At 36.3% G+C, this 18,576-nt stretch overlaps 1 protein-coding gene across 3 annotated transcripts; it reads right to left on the reverse strand.

Annotated features, from left to right (window-relative positions):
* Nucleotides 1-629: 629 nt before the first annotated feature.
* LOC132151673 (macrophage-stimulating protein receptor-like) lies at nt 630-16,027 on the reverse strand. 3 transcript variants are annotated; one of them, XM_059559964.1, is made up of 21 exons: nt 15,617-16,027; nt 13,738-15,008; nt 10,000-10,173; nt 9,649-9,774; nt 9,308-9,478; nt 7,028-7,188; nt 6,708-6,843; nt 6,405-6,541; nt 6,109-6,279; nt 5,880-5,973; nt 5,589-5,798; nt 4,974-5,120; nt 4,734-4,887; nt 4,376-4,468; nt 4,036-4,242; nt 3,835-3,915; nt 3,185-3,366; nt 2,353-2,462; nt 2,026-2,191; nt 1,747-1,883; nt 630-1,203 (listed from the first exon to the last, which is right to left on the reverse strand). In XM_059559964.1, exons 2-21 carry the CDS (start codon nt 14,932-14,934, stop codon nt 987-989), a joined length of 4,071 nt encoding a protein of 1,356 aa, XP_059415947.1. In that variant the 5' UTR covers nt 14,935-15,008; nt 15,617-16,027; the 3' UTR covers nt 630-986. The 3 variants fall into 3 exon arrangements, with proteins under 3 accessions (XP_059415947.1, XP_059415946.1, XP_059415948.1); XM_059559963.1 differs by having other exon boundaries at nt 15,606-16,027; XM_059559965.1 differs by having other exon boundaries at nt 4,376-4,465; nt 15,606-16,026.
* Between the last annotated feature and the right edge of the window lie 2,549 nt (nt 16,028-18,576).

The following is an 18,576-nucleotide window of genomic DNA, read 5'->3' on the forward strand; positions in this document are numbered from 1 at the left end:
GAGATGCGCATGAAAATCGCATTCGATTTTTTTGCACAGCCCTAACATCTACTGTAGTTAACAAAGCTAAACAGCGTTGCCCTTTGTGTAATAAGTTACAGAAACTGTTAAACACACCAACTTAAATAATAAAATACACTTAATTACCAGTTGTGGTCCATAAACAACGCCTTTCTTCAGACAAAGAGGGAACTGCTCCATCTTTCAGGAATAATCTTTGTGCGAATCTGGCATTAAACTGATTGAGATTGAGGAAGCTGTCCTCAGCAAAATGTGCTGCACATAGTTTTACATGTGGATTATAATTTTCGGGAACAATATATATAGAGATTAACCATTAATCTCTAAATACAGCGTCCCTGGGAAGGCCAAACAAAGATAATTGGACTCCGAGATGAAAATAACAGCGTTTCGACGACATGGCGACAAACACAAACGCAGCTCTTCCTCTTCTCCGTCGGAGTGCAACAAGGCCACGCCCCCCTTTTTGTGTATTCATGTGGGCGGAGGTTAGTCAAAACTGTTTTAGTGACGTCATTACTGCAGGAACTAGAGGGATGTAGTCCAAACGGGTCGTTTTTTGTAGGCGAATTCTGTAAAATAAAATCTTGCTTGGCATTGAACTTTGAGCTTTAGAATTTTACAGATATTATTTATACTCTAACAACAACATTACACACTAACTAAAGTTAAAAACATGGGATCACGAAGAACGGGACCTTCAAAAAGTGCACTTGCCCCAAAATTGTTAAAATCCCAAAGATGTGACACCAGTTTGTTCATGCAACTAACACCACGCAAAGTTCACAACAGCATGACCATCTCAGACACACAAAAGGAATTCAGTTTGACACATGTTGGGATTCTCCAAATACAGCAGATCATCTTCAGTGCATGCTTTTTGGTTCCCACACTTCACCGGACCATATAAGCCACTGAATCCACAGGATGAACGCAGCTCAAACTTATTTCATTCGAGACCAGGGTCAGGTGGAGGACTGGTCAGAATATTCGGAAGCAGGTGGGGCCGGGCAGAGTGAGGGGTAGGGTCGGGGCTGGTCCAGATTCACATACGTGATCTGCAGGTTGATGTAATGTTCCCCCTCAAGGCTGGAGTGGATTTCTTGAATGACTTTCACGAGACTAGGGAAACTTGGTCTCTTCTCAGGCTCAGGATTCCAGCACTGCAGCAGGATGGACCACCTATAATCCAAAATCCAAAATTATTTATTAATCTATTTGCCCATAATGCCCAATTATGAAGCTACATGTAAACCTAAAAATTCCTGTTGGGTTTTCACAGCTGTTCCCCCATTTTTAAAGCGATAATATTGTTTTGTTATATTATTATTACATTTAAGTTTAATATTTAATATATAGTTTTTATGTTCTTTATGATCCACTTACAATGTTAATAAAAGTTTTCAAACAAAAAAGTATATACTTTTTCAAGACAGTCTACTCTTATCATTAGTTCTTCTGGTGTTTAGAAATATTTAGTAATTGTATATAATTTAATACTTTAACAACAGCGATATTAATAATATATTTATCTTTCTTTACTGCTTCACCATGAATTATGATTTTCTGAATGCAAAATAGGTGTTGCTAACATGTAAATGTGGACAGTTACATAAAAAAACTCCTTTAAATGATATATTTTTATAGCATAAATATCAAAAAGCCAAAGAAACATGATTCCTCATGATACGACCCTTTTAAAAATAAAAGGTAGGTAAATCATACAGGGAATTCAAGCAGTATTGTGGTTGTAGCAGTCGACGGCCTTGCATTAGATAGGTTGTAATGTCATAAGGGTCCACATCAGGATACGGACTGGCCCCTCTCGTCATCAGCTCCCACATCAACACTCCAAAAGACCACTAGAGGGAATAAAATACGTTACAATTTTTTGCCTGACTCTCCTTCCAAGATAACAGGATCCCATCACTGAGATCACACTTATGTTATTGCAAAACTGTTATTCTTGAAATGTCTTGATAAGTTTGTCCACATGTAAATTACCACATCTGATTTGGTGGTGAATTTCTGTGTCTGCAGGCTTTCTAAAGCCATCCATTTGATTGGCAGCTTTGCCTTTTTGCTGTCCTTGATGCTGTAGTATTCCTTATCATAGACGTCACGTGCCATACCAAAGTCAGCCACCTTCACTGTAAACGACTCATCCAGCCTAGGAAAATTGGATTCATTACATTTGTTAGAATTTTTGTGTCTATACTCCTTGTACATAATAAGACAACAAAAATCAAAGAACATTTTGTTTGTTTCATTTTGGTGTATGCATACATTACCCGATTAAATCAGATTAAATTAAGTTTGCCTCTTACTTACATGCAGTTACGTGCAGCAAGGTCTCTGTGCACAAATTTTCTGTTTGCGAGATACTCCATTCCTTTGGCAACTTGTAGCCCAAAGCCAATCAGGTCCTTCACTGTGGGATTCTGAACATGAAGGATATATTGTAATGAGGCAACATTTTAATGTAAAAGTTTAGTAAGTTAACATGAATATACCAAGATTAAGAAGCTAAAATTAGCGATCCATTGAAATGATATTACTCTGGGCCAAAAATTCAGGATGCACTTGGCCAAAAGCTGAATCCAAATCCAAAAATACATTTTATTTATTGATCGATCAATAAGTCAAACTTATTAACATTAAATAATGAATAGGTACAGTACAAATGAATATGTAAAATAGTACATATATTTGGCAAAATGGTCTTGGGTTATTGGTCTAGCTATCAATTAAGTTTATTGTCAGAATGTCATGAGATAAATACTGTACGTTACATGGCATTATTCACAAGTTGTTTTATTGATGCTTTTTTGTGATTGAAAAACTGCTTGAGCAATTTTTATGAGACACGATACATTTCACTAAGTACTGTTTCGTACGGATGTTCATTCATACATATTTTGTGCTATAACTAGTAGTAAGGAGGAAAAGATGATTGGATCATGTGTCGCTTGAACAGAGATGGGGACAAAATAGGGAATTTTAAAGGTGAGACTTTCTTTTATATTAAAAGTAACAAAGCACAAAGCTTATTGTGATTATTGGATGGCAGGTGCACTACAAATAATGTTCAGTGAAGTTCACACATCAACAGAAAACAGTAGTAATATTGATATGTAGTATGGTATAAAATAAATGTGTTTACCCTCTGTGCAGAGCGAATAAAATGCCGAAGGTCTCCATGTTTCATGTATGGCAGGATCACCAGGGGAAGTCCATCACTGGGAAGCACAATGCCCAAGAGGGACAGGACATGGGGGTGGTGGAAGGCCTTCATAAAGATTCCTTCTCTTAAAAACTGCTCCACCTCTTCCAGATCAGTGATCCCTTTCAAGAAAAATTGAGAAAACCATATTTCCAAAATTATTTATTTTTTTTTTTCATAATGATTGGCCATTACAAAGCCGTATGTAAACTCTAACATAAAATATTGTAATATCAATGTTTTTTATAAGCTTCATTCACTATAAAGCTAGGCATGCAGAATTTATCTATATCATACCAAATGCTCACTTAAAAGTTACTCTTTAATAACACTAATACTTTAGTAACTCTGTTAATAAAATTTCTAAATAAAGATCAATTTTGAATCTGTATTCTAATTGTGTGATGCCTAATTTTGTTTGTAAAATTGTAAAAAAAAATATTTTAATTTTTAATATTTATTTTGATTTATTTTGATAATTACATTATTTGCCATTACATAATAATAGAAAATAATAATTATCAGCTTATTGTATCATCCACAGTTTAATATTGGTGTGCCCCTATTTAAAACAGCATTAATTTACTTACTATTCAGTGATTTGACAGCACAGTGGATCTCTTTGTCATCACTATCAGTAAGATATCCATGATACACTGTTCCAAAATGACCTGAAAAAGATTTGAGAATGATGCGAGTGTGTGAAAGAGGATGTACTATTAAAAAAAGAGAAAAAGATGGAAAACAGAGTAACAAATCCAGATGGATTGTCGTTGCCCTAAGATATGTACCTTTGCCGATGATTTGGTCATGCTGGATTTTAACCTTATTATGTGGGATCAAAACATTCTTCACCTCCTCCAACAGATCTGGCCGGAGAGCCGACACAGAGATTGTCTGAGATTGAATCAAAGCAGCTGCTGCAGAGTCCATCGACCCAGCATACGGTAGACTGGAGGACGTTGTGCTCAAGCCTTGGAATGGAGAAGCTGTCAGACCTACAGAATGCACAGTTTATGTTCATTGAAGAATGGACGCTCTCCATGAAGATTCGATGTGCCAAGATGGGCTATATACTCTTTAAATTATAGGTAGTGTCTCCATGTTTTCAAAAACTTCAGGTTGTCTCACCTCTTCTGTAGTCACCATCAGGTGATCTGTCATAATTGTCCACTGTAGTACGAGTTGAACGCAGTGATAGTCGAACCTGAGCAAGTGCAGCTGCTGACCAAAAAAAATATTTAGTGGGGTTTTCTTTGAGGGGGGGGGGGGGGTTACATTCACCAATTAAATTTTTTTTTATTTGATAAATTTTTCATTCTGCTTACTAAAAAATGGTCAAAAATAATCATAATGAAAAACAAATATTTTCCATATATTTTAAAAACTTGCTATAAAGTATAATAATTACACAATTATTTTACAGCACAAAAAAAACAAATCCTTTAATTTTGGAAAAAAATTAGTTATTTTGACAGAACGCACTTACATTTCTTTTTCTTGCGCTCTCGTGCTATGGCTACACAGGCCAGAGCTGCTCCCACACCAACTGCAGCCAAGATGCCCAGCACCATGCCCACAATAAAATTGTTGTTTGTTCTTACTACTAAACCAATGTCATATTCTTCTCCGTTCACTAGCAACTGAGAAACACAGTGTGATAGAGCAGTGCATCAGAAATGACATGCAGAGCCAACTTGAACTTATTACAACTTATTAAAACTCTGACCTTAACTGGCGCCCCCCGGCTACTGATAGTCAGATTTTTCGGGATCCTGCAGGTGATCTCATTGTCCAGAACTGTAGCCTTGCAATCCACTCCATCTATTGTCATAATGATTTTCATGCAATCAGACACCAGGGCTAGTTTTTTGTGCTGGAATAAAAAAAAAGTGATTAGATTAATCTACAATGGAAGAATAATTTGATTGTCACTGTAAATGTCATAATTTTAGTTATAATTTAAATTTAGTAAATCATTTATTGTGTTGTTTTAATTGTAATTAATGTCCGTCATTGTATTTTGGCCAGAAAAAAATTGTGAAAAGAAAAAAATATTCAAAAATATTGTTACAAATAAATTGCATTTTGAAATATATTAACATTAAAAACAGTTATTTTAAATTGTAATAATATTTCATACTAATACTGTTTTTACTGTATTTTTGATTAAATGCAGTCTAGGTGAACATAAGAGACTTATAAAAAAAAAAAAAAAAAAAACACTTTTGACCAGTAGTGTATTTAACATATATATTATGTATAAATATTTTACAAAAACAACACATGAAGACACCATATATAAGAGACTAAATAACAACACTATATAAGCACTGAGACGAACATGCAATGAGACTTTGTCCTGCCCTGGGCTGAGCTCAAGCACATGGTCTTCTGTTTCAAACTTGATGGGTTCTCCATTAGCATGGCAGGTAAAATTCTGAGTCAGGAGTTCCATTGCTCCATCCAGATCCACAGTGAGGATTCCTGTTGATTCCTCACATGGAGGGCTTGTGCACTCCATTTGGTTGGGATTCCCTTGACCAACACACACCTAAGGGGGTATAGCATCCAATAAGTGGCAACATATATACTACTAATAAACATGGCTCTTCAAAATGCTAGCTAGTCCTACTTTTTGCACAGGTGCCATGCTATTGCCTCTGTAGTTAATGATGGCTTGGGAAACAGAGTCCAGATTCTGTCCAATGATGGTAATTTTTGATCCACTTCATTGCAGCAGGACCCCAAAAAATACATATTAAACCATTTAATGGTCTTTCACATCACTAGTACTTGTATATCTACTGTTAAAGATGCCATTAAATGTTTGTTACAGAAAAAAACTGAATGTTTTGACTCACCTTCTGAAACCACAGTTGGGCTTCACATCCGTCACCTCAGGATTCACAATATAGCTGAACGTTTTTGTGGCTAAAATAGTTGATTCATCAATTACAACCTTCACATCTACTTCTAAAGTCTCCTCAACACCTTCAGACCTACAAACAATAGAAGTCCCATCCCTGGAGACGCTGTGGAGAAACAATAGTAGGAAAATACTCAAATCTCAGTGGTTAAAAATAATGCTCTACACTGGAATTCTTATTATCTTTCTAAACCATGACTAACAGTGAATTTCAAAACCTGGCACAATAACCTTTTAACAGGGCAAATTCTGTCTCCAAGGCTGACAGTTCTGCTTCCACCAGCATCCAGATGTTTTCCTGACAGGGTGATCAGGGTTCCTCCAATCTTAGGTCCAAAGCCTGGACTGATATCTGTGATTTCTGGGGTCTGATGGGAGATATCAGGTATGAAAATAGCGTTATCAATCTAAATTTGGTTTAGTTTATCTAACTGATCAGCAGCAGTACTGCAAACCAATATTTCTTGATAATCTATATGTCAAACCATATAATCGAGTGTAGTAATTAAAGGTTGAGAATGTTTTGCTCATTACCACAAAACTGAAGCCTTGAATGCTAGAATTCCCAGAGATGAAGTATCCAATTTCCACGCTCTTTTCATCCACCTGCACTGTTACATCAATATTTTGCTCCGGGTCAGACATCTTACTATCAATCCTACACACCAGCCTGAGAAAAGAATGTAAAATAACATTCATGAACACCGGTGTTGTTACTGTTAACTAAAACTAAAACTATTAAACAATGTTTTAGTTAACTGAAATGAAATAAAATCTGAAAAATATATGAAAAACCTCAAAACTGTATTTATCAAACCTTTCAGTGCGAAAATTAAAATGTGTGAGTTACTTACAGGGAGCTACTGCTTTTTTCTGTTATAATAGTGCAGCCACTGTTTCCTACTTTGACCTGGTGGGAGGTTTGAGTGATAGCAGCTCGGGAAGAAGACTGGAAGTTCCAGCCACAAAGAGTGATCTCACTCTTACCATTTGAGGGCACCGTGCTGGGAAAAAACTGAAAAGCAAAAGTGCAAACATGCAAAAAAAAAAAAAAAGCTCATTTTGTGGTTGTGCATAAACTTAATAATAATTTTTTTACAATTATGTGACAATAAATAAATGACAAAGGCCTGAAATATTATGATACACAATGTATTTATTATGACCACGATTTAAACACCAAAGTGATCTTACTCCTAATTGATGATTCAGCTGCGCGATCACAATCGTGTGATCACTTTTTGTTCGTCCCTGCTATTTGAACATTCAAATCTAATCTACAGAGCAGCTGTCATGTATTTGTATGAGACAGCTTCACAAAGTTACCACAGGGGTATCGATGGTAATAATATTGGATTTTTCAGTCTGAGTTAAAACTCTTTTTTTGGCTCATTTTATCAGTAAAGGAAAAAATGCCTTATAATTATTCACACCTGAATATAAGGAGTTTTTTTTTTCTTCCAGCCTTCATGGTCAACTACGTATATATCACACTCGTTGCCTTTTCTAGTGCAGCTCAACCAACTCTCATCCCATTCGTCGATATTTGTGATACCACAAATCCCGGAAAATATTTGTTGTAGTCCAAACAAGTTGTTTGTTGTAGTTTTTAAAAAGTGATTTTTGTTAAATAAAATATCTCCTTTTGAATTGGACTTTGAGCTTTGTAACTTTGCAAACGTTTTTATGCTGAAACAGCAACATTACAGACTAACTAAAGTTGAAAAAGTGAAAAAGCATAATCCACTTTACACTTTAAAAAGCACTCCTTTAATAGGCATTATTAAGCAGTACATAAATACAGCTATAAATGTTTTGTTCTGGAGCATATCTATAAAGTTCAATCACTGTATTTTCATACTATTTTAAGAATCAATTTATCATTTATAAATTATTACGTTATTTACAAATATATATATATATATATATATATATATATATATATATATATATATATATATATATATATATATATATATATATATATATATATATATATATATATATATATATAATGCTTTGATTACATTGTTAACAAGAAGGTGTCAAGAAGGAGCTGTTAAAAGTGTATGTCTTTGAATCATTCAAGAGATTCATTCAAAAACACTGATACATCCAGTATTGAATCAAGTAAATATTGAATGAGTCATTGATTCATTGATTCATTCATAAATTACATGTGATTTTGTTTAGTTGTCTAATGTTTTTTCTTTTAGAATTGTGAGAGAACCACAACCTCCAAAAAATCTCAGTTTATTCAGAGTCGTTGAGCTCTATTTTGCACAGTGTGCTGATTTTTGTTTATGGTATTCAGCTGCGACTAAATGTTTTACAAAAAGAGACAGAATAAGTCTGTTTGATATCTAAATATTTGACCTTTTTTTATATTACAAAAAAAATGTTTAATCTCACTGGATTTGAAGAATCGAGTTTGCGCTGTTTCATTTTAGTATTCTTAAATGGGGAACATATTACAAAATGAAGGTCCTTATGCAATCAAATGACTTCACAGCCAAAGCCGACACTGACACAGGAGTGAGAACCCGTCCACACGGAAGTGAATATCCCCAAGGGGATAAATCTGAATATAAGTCTTTGCGTTTTCGTGTGGACGGGGCCATATGTGTATTTTTTTTTTATTATGATGTCATCACCCCACGTGTCGACCCTAGTCAGACACCGCTACGTCACGTAAGAGCAACAACAACAATGGTTTGTATACAGCGCGCAAGGTTTATGCGCATGCTCCAAGTCTTCTTCTTCATTTTTAGTGTATCACTGTGGCAAAATTACAGCGCCACATAGTGATCTGGCATGTATACTACATTATTTTTTAGTCTTTTTTACTGGTTTTGTGTGGACGCAGATATTTCTTGATACGACGCCGTGTGGACTGTATTGTTTTTTAGAACGAGGGAAAAAAAGATCGGACTGGGGTAAACTCCGGCTTCGTGTGGACGTAGCCTGAGAGTCCAGCAGGTACTGTGGTATACCCTGGCCTGCCCTGATATGACTACAAAGACTCTGAAGCAGCCTTCATATAATCAGTACACACTCACTTTAAATTACAAATGCAAACTTAAAATACAGACAGTTTATTGTCCCATTTATTGCCCAATTATTCAATGTGTTACCTGGGTGATAATTGGAGGGCAGGAGTTGCTACTCCACTGATCCTCACACTGATGCATTTGACAACAGACTCCATTGCACCAGCCACATCCCATAAACTTGGGGGCCGCTAAACACACTGAACAGCTGAGGAAATGGGCACAGCCTGGACCTCTGGGAGACACATTTATCAGCTGTACATACAGGATGAAGAGACAGGTTTGAGATCGGACAGATGTAAACACAGAAAAATGCAACTGAAATCTATGAGTCACTTTTGGTCGGTGTGTTTTCAAACATTAAACCTTCAGTTCACTGCTGATGGCTGATAAGATTTTGAACTGTACAGAATAAATGTGCATACCTTATTTCCAACAACAAACAGCAGAGACTCTGAAGAATGAACAGCAGCTATTTGTGACACTTTCTGCATATCTTCCACAAGAGAGTAGTTGGCAAACAGTACAAGAGATGATTTGCTCAGAATAACCTGAAAAGTAAAGTACTTTTTGTACGTCAAGACCCAAAACCACACGGGAAACTTAGTCACTGCTACACAAATATAAAATATAATATTTGTCCTTATAAGGGCAAAATTCATTCACTGTCTCCATCCAATAGAGGTCTGGCTTATGATTGTAAGGTGCCAGTAATTTTTCACAGTATTTGAACAGAAATCAGTTTATTCCAAAAAAAAGAGTGATTCACAAATAACCTGCAAGAGCCTTCCATCTTCCGTGCCAATGTGTGCCACAGTCTTGGTCTCAATGGTAGTCACCAGAATAGAAGTAAAGAGCACATTGTTCATCTGCCTATTGAAGAAGTCCACTCTGTAGTAAGGCTTTGCCACCATCGTGGGGACAGCACGGCAAATCAAACCATCTCGGTTCTAGACAAAATAAATCAAAATACTGGCTGAATAAATATATTTTGTGAATGCAAAAACTGTTTTTTTTTGCAACTTTTTGCTGCTTATCAAGAAATATATATAACAAAAAATCAGGGTGTATACAGCATATACAGGAAGTGTCAATTTGCCTAAATGAAAACTGCTAAATCAGCAACTGCAACAATATACACTCTATATGTTCAATGGATTGTTCCATGTTTGTTACAATTTTTTACTGACTTCAAAAGTGTGGCACTGTGACAGAAAAAATACATCCACTTCAACAGCAACTCCAGTGAAAAGGAAATAACAACTTGTAAACGGAAGGATGTGGGATATTTGCAGTCTTTCAGGACTAACGCTCACTGAATAAAAAGGAAGCGAACGTACTGTCCAGTCAGGATTTAATTTCCATTGCAGTAGAAATGAATAAAACATAAGAGCAGATGCTATCATATATGTTGACTTTTTCTCCTTCCATGGAACACACATTTTAAAGAGTTTTTCAACTTTCTAATGTTTAAAAAAGGATGTAAAGGTACCTTAAAAGTATGATTAAAGTGGTCTCAATTAATATGTTAACACAGTGAGCATGATTTCACGAAATACAACATGTTCCTGGAACAAAATCCTTGTTGATTCAATCATCCAAATAGAACTGAGATATACATTTTCAGAAAATATCTGTTTTAGGCTTACAATCTGGCTTAGGTGCTTCTATACCCTTGTTAATCAGCTATCATTTCCCACTGATTTATAGGAACATTTTTGGGGGTAGGGTTATAGGGTAGGGATTGGGTTAAGTCTATATTTTTGGACAATAATGTTGATCCAGGATCATCAAAAGATGTTTATCCAGGAACATGTCTTACTTGGCAAAACCACTGTGGCCACATGTCAACACTGTGAATTTAGGAATTTTGGTTGTTATTCACTGGAAATGTTGACCTCCATCAAGGAGACATTTAAGAGTTGAAAAAAGATAAAATACTCTTTTGTTGTCTGAACTATGTGCTTTTGAAACGGACTGATCCAGTTGAGTAAATAAGCGAAAAAAAAAAAAAAATCAGAACAACTGATAAACAGATTTCTGTAAAATAATGGAATTTCAAGATAGCAAAAAAAAATGTAAATAAAGATTTAAGTGCGATATACAGTGAGATGTTTTATTTCAGCCAACCTCTTCAGTATTTCTGTTCTACTGGTTAAAAACAAACTGTTGATGTGAGAATTTAATATCCTGACACTACATGCTCTCTTTGATTTATCAGCTCTGGCTCATAGTCTTTTTAAGATCTGTTGAGGGATAAAGTATACTCAGCACAAACGTCTGCCACAGAAAGTTCATTCTAATAGTAAGGTATTGAGTGACGTATAAAAGTTCATGTACGGGTATGTGGCGGCTGGTATCTTTAAAACAAAAAATTGGACTTCATGAATTTAACAACACAGCAGAGACTTCCAAAACACATGTAATAACAGTGTATGATGAAGCCTGACTCTCACAGCGTGACCCCTGAGCAAGTGCAGCACAACATTTGATTTTAAACGAAAATAAAATGTTTGTGTGAGTAATTTCCTGACACTAAATTTACTAACCATCAAATATTTTACGGTCCACTCCTTTTAAGGTATCGGTTGTGCAATATAAACTAGACCAACTGCATAAACCCTTTAAATAAGCGCAAAATGGGGCCTTGACTGAGGTACAGGTTGACAAAATAATATTGAGAATGAATTATCCTAAATTCAATGACAGATAGATAGATAGATAGATAGATAGATAGATAGATAGATAGATAGATAGATAGATAGATAGATAGATAGATAGATAGATAGATAGATAGATAGATAGATATAAGGTGTTGCTAAGTGGTTGCTAAGAAAATCTTTAGGGCTGGATCAGAATATTCGATTATTCGAAAATTTGTTCAGTTGGTTGGCATTCGATTTTCAATTTTGAGATTCGAATAATCTTTATCTTTTTATTTTTTTTACACGGTCTCCCCGCGAAACAGTCTTCATTCGCGCTTGAATGTAGCCGCTCTTTTGCTATCGGGCAAACGGTTCCAAGGACTGTCAGGTACAGTTACAGCTGTATTTCCACGTGAGTCTGGTACAGCGCGGCATGATTATAAACCGTTCTCGGCCCGGAATTCTCGGCATGGTTAGAGGCTGATTTATACTTCTGCGTTGGACCTACGGTGTAGCCTTTACGCCGTAGGATATGCTTCAGTTTTCATTTAAACTTCTGTGTCGATGTGCAGTACACATGCAAACCGCTAGTCTACAGTGTCCACCGGTATGTTGCGGGTGTAACCTGCAGTACCACGACAAAAAATGATTGGCACAGAAAAGCGGCTTATGAATCGCCCATGAGTGAACATCATGATTCAGTTCATCTGGAAGAGAAGACAAAAATGCAGAAAACCGTAGCTGTGTGGGAGCACTTTAAATTGAGTGAGGACAAGACAAAGGCAGTGTGCCAGATATGCGAATTGAAACTGGCCCATACCGCAACAGCACATCAAGTTTGAAAAATCAAAGTTTGAGTTCTGTAAGTAGTAATATATTGTTGGTGTAAAAAAAAAAAAACATGCTGCTTTTATCCGCCATGTATCAGTAATTTTACACATGAAAAAAACTTGCACTTAATTTGCTTGCAAATATGGCAGCTATAAAAAAAAAGAAAAGAAAATGGACAGTAGCCCAGCCTAATAATAATCTGTCTATATTAAAAGTATTGCTCTTAACAGAGCTGTGTGTTTTGTATTACTAGTGCAGTGCCTGTTCTCGTAGCATATCAGCCCTCCCCGCGTGAGGCACGCCACTTCTGGCTCGTGCTGCTTCTGTACTTAATTTAAAGTTTAATTCTGAATGTGTCACATGTCCACATTGCACCAAAATGCAACACTGCACTCCCTTGGGTCCGCAGCAACACACCCGCCATGGGTAAAGTCGATTGGATGAACGGTTCTCGACATAATAAAAATGCTAACAAACAGACAGACACACAGATTCATGCCTTTATTAGAGAGAAGAATATGTTCAGCCAGTCCCTCTGAAGCTTTGAATCTGCGGTGTTGATTATTACCGATGCTTCGAAGCTCAAAAAAAGGTATTCGGACCAGCCCTAGTAATCTGTCTGGTTGCTATAGCACTGCAATGGTGTTCACTATTGCTAGGATGATCTGAGTGGTTGCCATGATGTTGCCAAGTGGTGACTAGGAGATTAAAAGGTGGTTGCCAGAGTGTTCTGGGGGTTTCTATAACATTGCTAGGGCATGTTGCATGCTTGCTATGATGATGATGAGGGGTTGCTAGGGTTCCGAGTGTAAATAAAATTGAGACAATTGCCATGGTGTTTGGGGGTTGCTAGGGCATTGTTAAGTTACTATTGTGTTTTGGGGGCTTTTCAGGGTATGCAGTCCCAATTTCTTACAGACACAAAAAAATGGGGGTTCTCAGGAACAGGCTGGACAAACACAGATTTATTAATAAACAAGACCACACTAACGTAAAATGTAAATTGTCAAGGAACTGTAGTGAGAAATACAAACTCACCTCACGTGGGCACATTTCACAGGGCTGAAAATGGCACAATCCTCGAGGGATCTGCTCATTGCCACTTGAGCAGCAGGACTCTACCCCTTTCTCAATCTCACTGTTCACATCATCTATTGAAAATGCGCACAAGGCAGACTGTTTGACAGGATTCCCCTTATCATCGGTTACAGCAAACACACCATAAAGAATTGAGCTTTCCGTCTTTACTCTTAGCTCATCGGCCAGCTCCTTGCCAGCCGTACTGAAATGAGCAGCTTGAACCGAGTTGTACAGTACATCCTTAATCCATTGGCTCCTTTTCCTGCGTTTGGGCTCAAAACGGCACTCCAGAACAATTTCCCTGTACATCCAAGGCTCACTGTCCTTGATCGGCAGCCGCCCAAGATGGGTCTGCAACTTGGCATTTGGTTTAATTGGGCTCTCCCACTGTACAGATAAGAAATACACATATTCTGGCGTGGAGAATGTATAGATGTAGTCGATGGTAAATATATCCTGGAATTCAGGAAGAACTGTCAGACCCTTCACTTGGCTGTCAAAACCGTCTTCTGTGGCAAGTACACGACGAATAGAAAGGGACTTTTTGCCAAAAGTTCCAGAAATGGTGGTATTGATGGTTGCTGCTGTAAAGAAGAATGTTGAATAACCATCTCCAACTGCGCTGACCTTTGTTCCCAGAGGACTAGCGACACAGTCAGGACAAGCTGAGGGTGAGTTGACCTTTTTATCAAAAAAACATTCAGAGTTGGAGGGTCTTGCACTTTTATTAAGCTTAACGAGGTTACAGACTCCATACTGGGTACTCCCACAGATGTACAATAGGTTAAGATAGTCCAGAGGCTCTAAAACAAGAACTTGGTTATCCGTGTCCAGTGGCGTTCCTGGTTCATTCTCAACATCACAATGACAGGTTTGACAATCTGGACTGTCAACTGGCCCGGTTCTTACTTCCCACAGTTTGGTGAAATTTTTGTCCAAGGCTTCAACGACATTTTGTGAGGCCACATAAACCTCATTAAAATGTTCATTAACAACTATGTTCTGTATGGCTTTTTCAGTTTGGAAAAAAGAGCTAGAGTAGGAAACAGAAAAGTTTATGTTCATTTGTGGGACTGTAGGACATGATTTTAGTGCACAGGTCAGATGTATCTGCAACCAGACACATTTTAACAAGGTCCTAGGGCTGATGAACATCTCCACTGTCCTATGTAGCCTGAGGCGAATGGATTTCACTGCTATTGCTAATACATGATGAAAATAAACAGGACCTTTGAATAGGAAAATACAGAAGAAAAAGAGATTAATATGTACACTGTAAAATGCTTTCATATGTCAGAACATCCATTCCAACCTTTCACAGTATCTTGTCATTAACTTTCAAAATAAGACCCGCTAAAGAACAGTAATGGAACCACTGATCTATTTATCTCTATTATAGATCTATTATAGAATAAATAATACAGCATGAAGGCGTTCCCATGTTTGGCACTTTAATATTTTGGCGGAAACTATGGTTACTGAACTAGTAAAAACAATTACGCAACATATATGAAAGAGAACGATTTTCTTTTTTCTTTTTTTATGTAATGTTGGCAATAGGAAAGTACATAAACTCCTTCTAACGAATTTCTGACTGTCCAAAAAAAATAATAATATGCAACTTAACGCGCAATTTATTATCAAACATGTCACAGTGTAACTAGCTTTGATTTTCGTGTTTAGTCAAGGAATTAATACATTTAGTTACTACGTTTAGGCTAAAAAATATTAACTAAAATGTGACCTATGTCGCGGACATGTTACAAAAATTCTAAGAACTAAAAGGAGAAACTGTATTATTGATTATAAAAAGTGTGTGAATTTACCTGAGGCTCACCTGTGGCCTTTTACCTCTTCCTCAGAAGTCCAATGAAGAGTGATCGTGCGCACTAAAACAACTTACAAAAACTCCGCTGAAAACGATAACAGTAATTGTACTTAAAGTTAAACATACCTGAAAAAAAAATCTCAAGATTAACTGGTTTTTCGTACGGGACAGTTTCGACTTCTTGTATTAGCATGAGTTAGAGAACGCGTTCAATCCCCCATTCACACAGAACACGCCTAGACACCTCACAAGGAAGTGATGTTGCTCAATCCTTCCCAAACCTAAACATCTCCCCAGGGATTACAATAATTAAGGCAAAATTAAGGTTTGCACATCCCCTTCCTTGTCTAAATAGCATTTAAGCGCATATATAATTTATGTCTACAAACATTTGAATTTCCTTGGCTTGTGGTTGGGATTTTCAGTTCTGTTCAATAGCATTTTTGAAGGAATGCAGGGAATTTGTTCCCATGCAGGCTATAGGCTATTCTGGGGTGGGGGGGGGGGGGGTCTGTGACGTCAGTAGACTATTCATTCTAATGTAGGTATGTAATAAACCAGCAATCAAAATTACATATACGTAAATACATGCATACATACACTTTACATAGAGGTTGCGGTGATATATGACAAATTAACAGCTGTGTCACACTACTAGGAGGGAGGGGGAAATTGGTCAAGTGTTCTAAGTTTGGGGAAGTCGTGGCCTAATGGTTAGAGAGTCGGACTCCCAATCGAAAGGTTGTGAGTTCGAGTCCCGGGCCGGCAGGAATTGTGGGTGGGGGGAGTGCATGTACAGTTCTCTCTCCACCTTCAATACCATGACTGAGGTGCCCTTGAGCTGCCCACTGCTCCGGGTGTGTGTGTGTGTGTGTGTGTGTGTGTGTGTGTGCATTTCGGATGGGTTAAATGCAGAGCACAAATTCTGAGTATGGCTCACCATACTTGGCTGAATATCACGTCACTAACATGTTTTGGGTGTACCATATTCTGAAGTTGAACGTGAGACATTTTAACATACATAGCAGATTATGTAATTTTGGATTTCCACGTAAATTAAAAAGATATATTATTATTATTACTTCTTGTGTTTGCTAATTCCACTGTCTATATAAGAAAAAAAAATTGCTTATTCCAAAATATTTTTTTAAAATGTATGTATTGTCTAAATATATAAATAATGAATAATAAATCATTTATAAATAATTATTATGTTATTATTTTATATTGCTTTTATTTATTTGGGTCTTTTCTGTAGTCAATGAAAAAAAAAAGAATGTGCCTGATGAGTAGGATGGCATTCATTACTTGCGGAATAAGACTCAAGACAAAAAAATTTTTAGGCTATAATTTAATGTTTCGAAATTATATTGGCAGATTTGGATATTAGTGAGTTACATCTTGGTTCCGCTAATTTAAATTTAATATATTCAAATTCAGTTTTTGATACAATACTTCCAAGTTATGTGGGTTCTAGAAACACAGTATCCACATGGTGGCGCCACAACCTATACATTTAAACAACGTGTCATAAAATAAGAGTGCTTTGTAACAAGCTAGCTATTCATATGTATTTGCTGTTTGAAAATGAACACTTTAAAACAATATTCTATGAAATATACATAGTAACACTCTAGATGTTATTTTTAATGTTGCAAAGCATTGAGTTATACTAAAAACATGCATGGTCAGTATTTTGTGGCAATGCAATATAATACACAAACTGCAAATGTAGACGCTGTTATTAATAACAGTTACACATGCTAATATCGGTAACATGTAGGCTACATCGCAACTAAACGTTTTACGTTACATTGTTTGAAAGAGAAATTTCAAAAGTTGAAGAGAAAGTACTTTTCTGTTCATTACAATCATTTGAGAACAGCTTGGCCTATTATTAGCCTAAACAGTCCATTTTGGACAGCCAGTTGAAGCACAAAGGTCATACAGACTTCCGTTCGTCAGCTCAAACTCTGTTTGGGGTCTGTTCAGATCTCTTTAGTGTGTGTCTGTTTGCCGGAATGGGTTGTTGTTAAACACAGTAGCCAGTAAACTACATTGGTCAGGAATCTGCGTCATAGCCATTCAAGCTGGAGTGAATGCTATTCTCCCTCTGTCTGTTTATGAATGTCCAAAGGTGCTGCTCTGGCCTCAAGTTGAGGAAGAGGGTGATACATAAAGTCTTTCCAAAACAAGAGAAAAAAAAGAGGCGGTTGTATGATTGTAAGCTGGCTAAAGAGCCCATGAAATCAAAATGAGAGTTTTGTGGTTTAAAGTCCATGCCCATTAGCACTAAGGTCATTTATAACTGAGGGAAAAGGGTGTTTCTTTTATTTATTGATTTGTATTCATTTGTAAAAAATAAAAAAATAAATGTCTGTTTTCTCTTTATTACAAATTGTAATCATAATTTTGACATTTCTTCTACTATTTTATGTCCATTTTTAAACATATACATTTTTTGAATGTTTTTAAAAGAAGTCTATTATACTAAGGCTGCACTGATCAAAAATACAGTAAAAACAGCACAATTGTGTAATATTATTAGAATTAGAATTATTATAATTCTAATATACTGAAACAGAAACATTTCTTATTTTTATCTATGTTGGTTGCTTAATATTTTTATGGACCCATGATACACTACCATTCAAAAGTCTGGGTTGAGTGAAATAAAAAAAGAAAGAAAGAAAGAATACTTTTATTTAGCAAGAATGCATTAAACTTATCGAAAGTGACAGTAAAGACATTTATAATGTTACAAAGTAACATAAATGCTGTTCAGTGACCACTCTATTCATTAATCATTTATTTATGCCGTTTTCATTTATTTTTAAGATTTTTAAGTTTGAGGTGTTAAAAAGACATCCCCTCAATGCAGCCAGCAGGGAGCAGCCTATTTCTGCTGTTGTGCCCTTCACTGCACTCTCTAAATGACATTGTCAATTTCATAAAAGGCCTATATGATG

Source organism: Carassius carassius, chromosome 10, assembly GCF_963082965.1.
Source record: "Carassius carassius chromosome 10, fCarCar2.1, whole genome shotgun sequence".
Taxonomy (NCBI): Eukaryota; Metazoa; Chordata; class Actinopteri; order Cypriniformes; family Cyprinidae; genus Carassius; species Carassius carassius.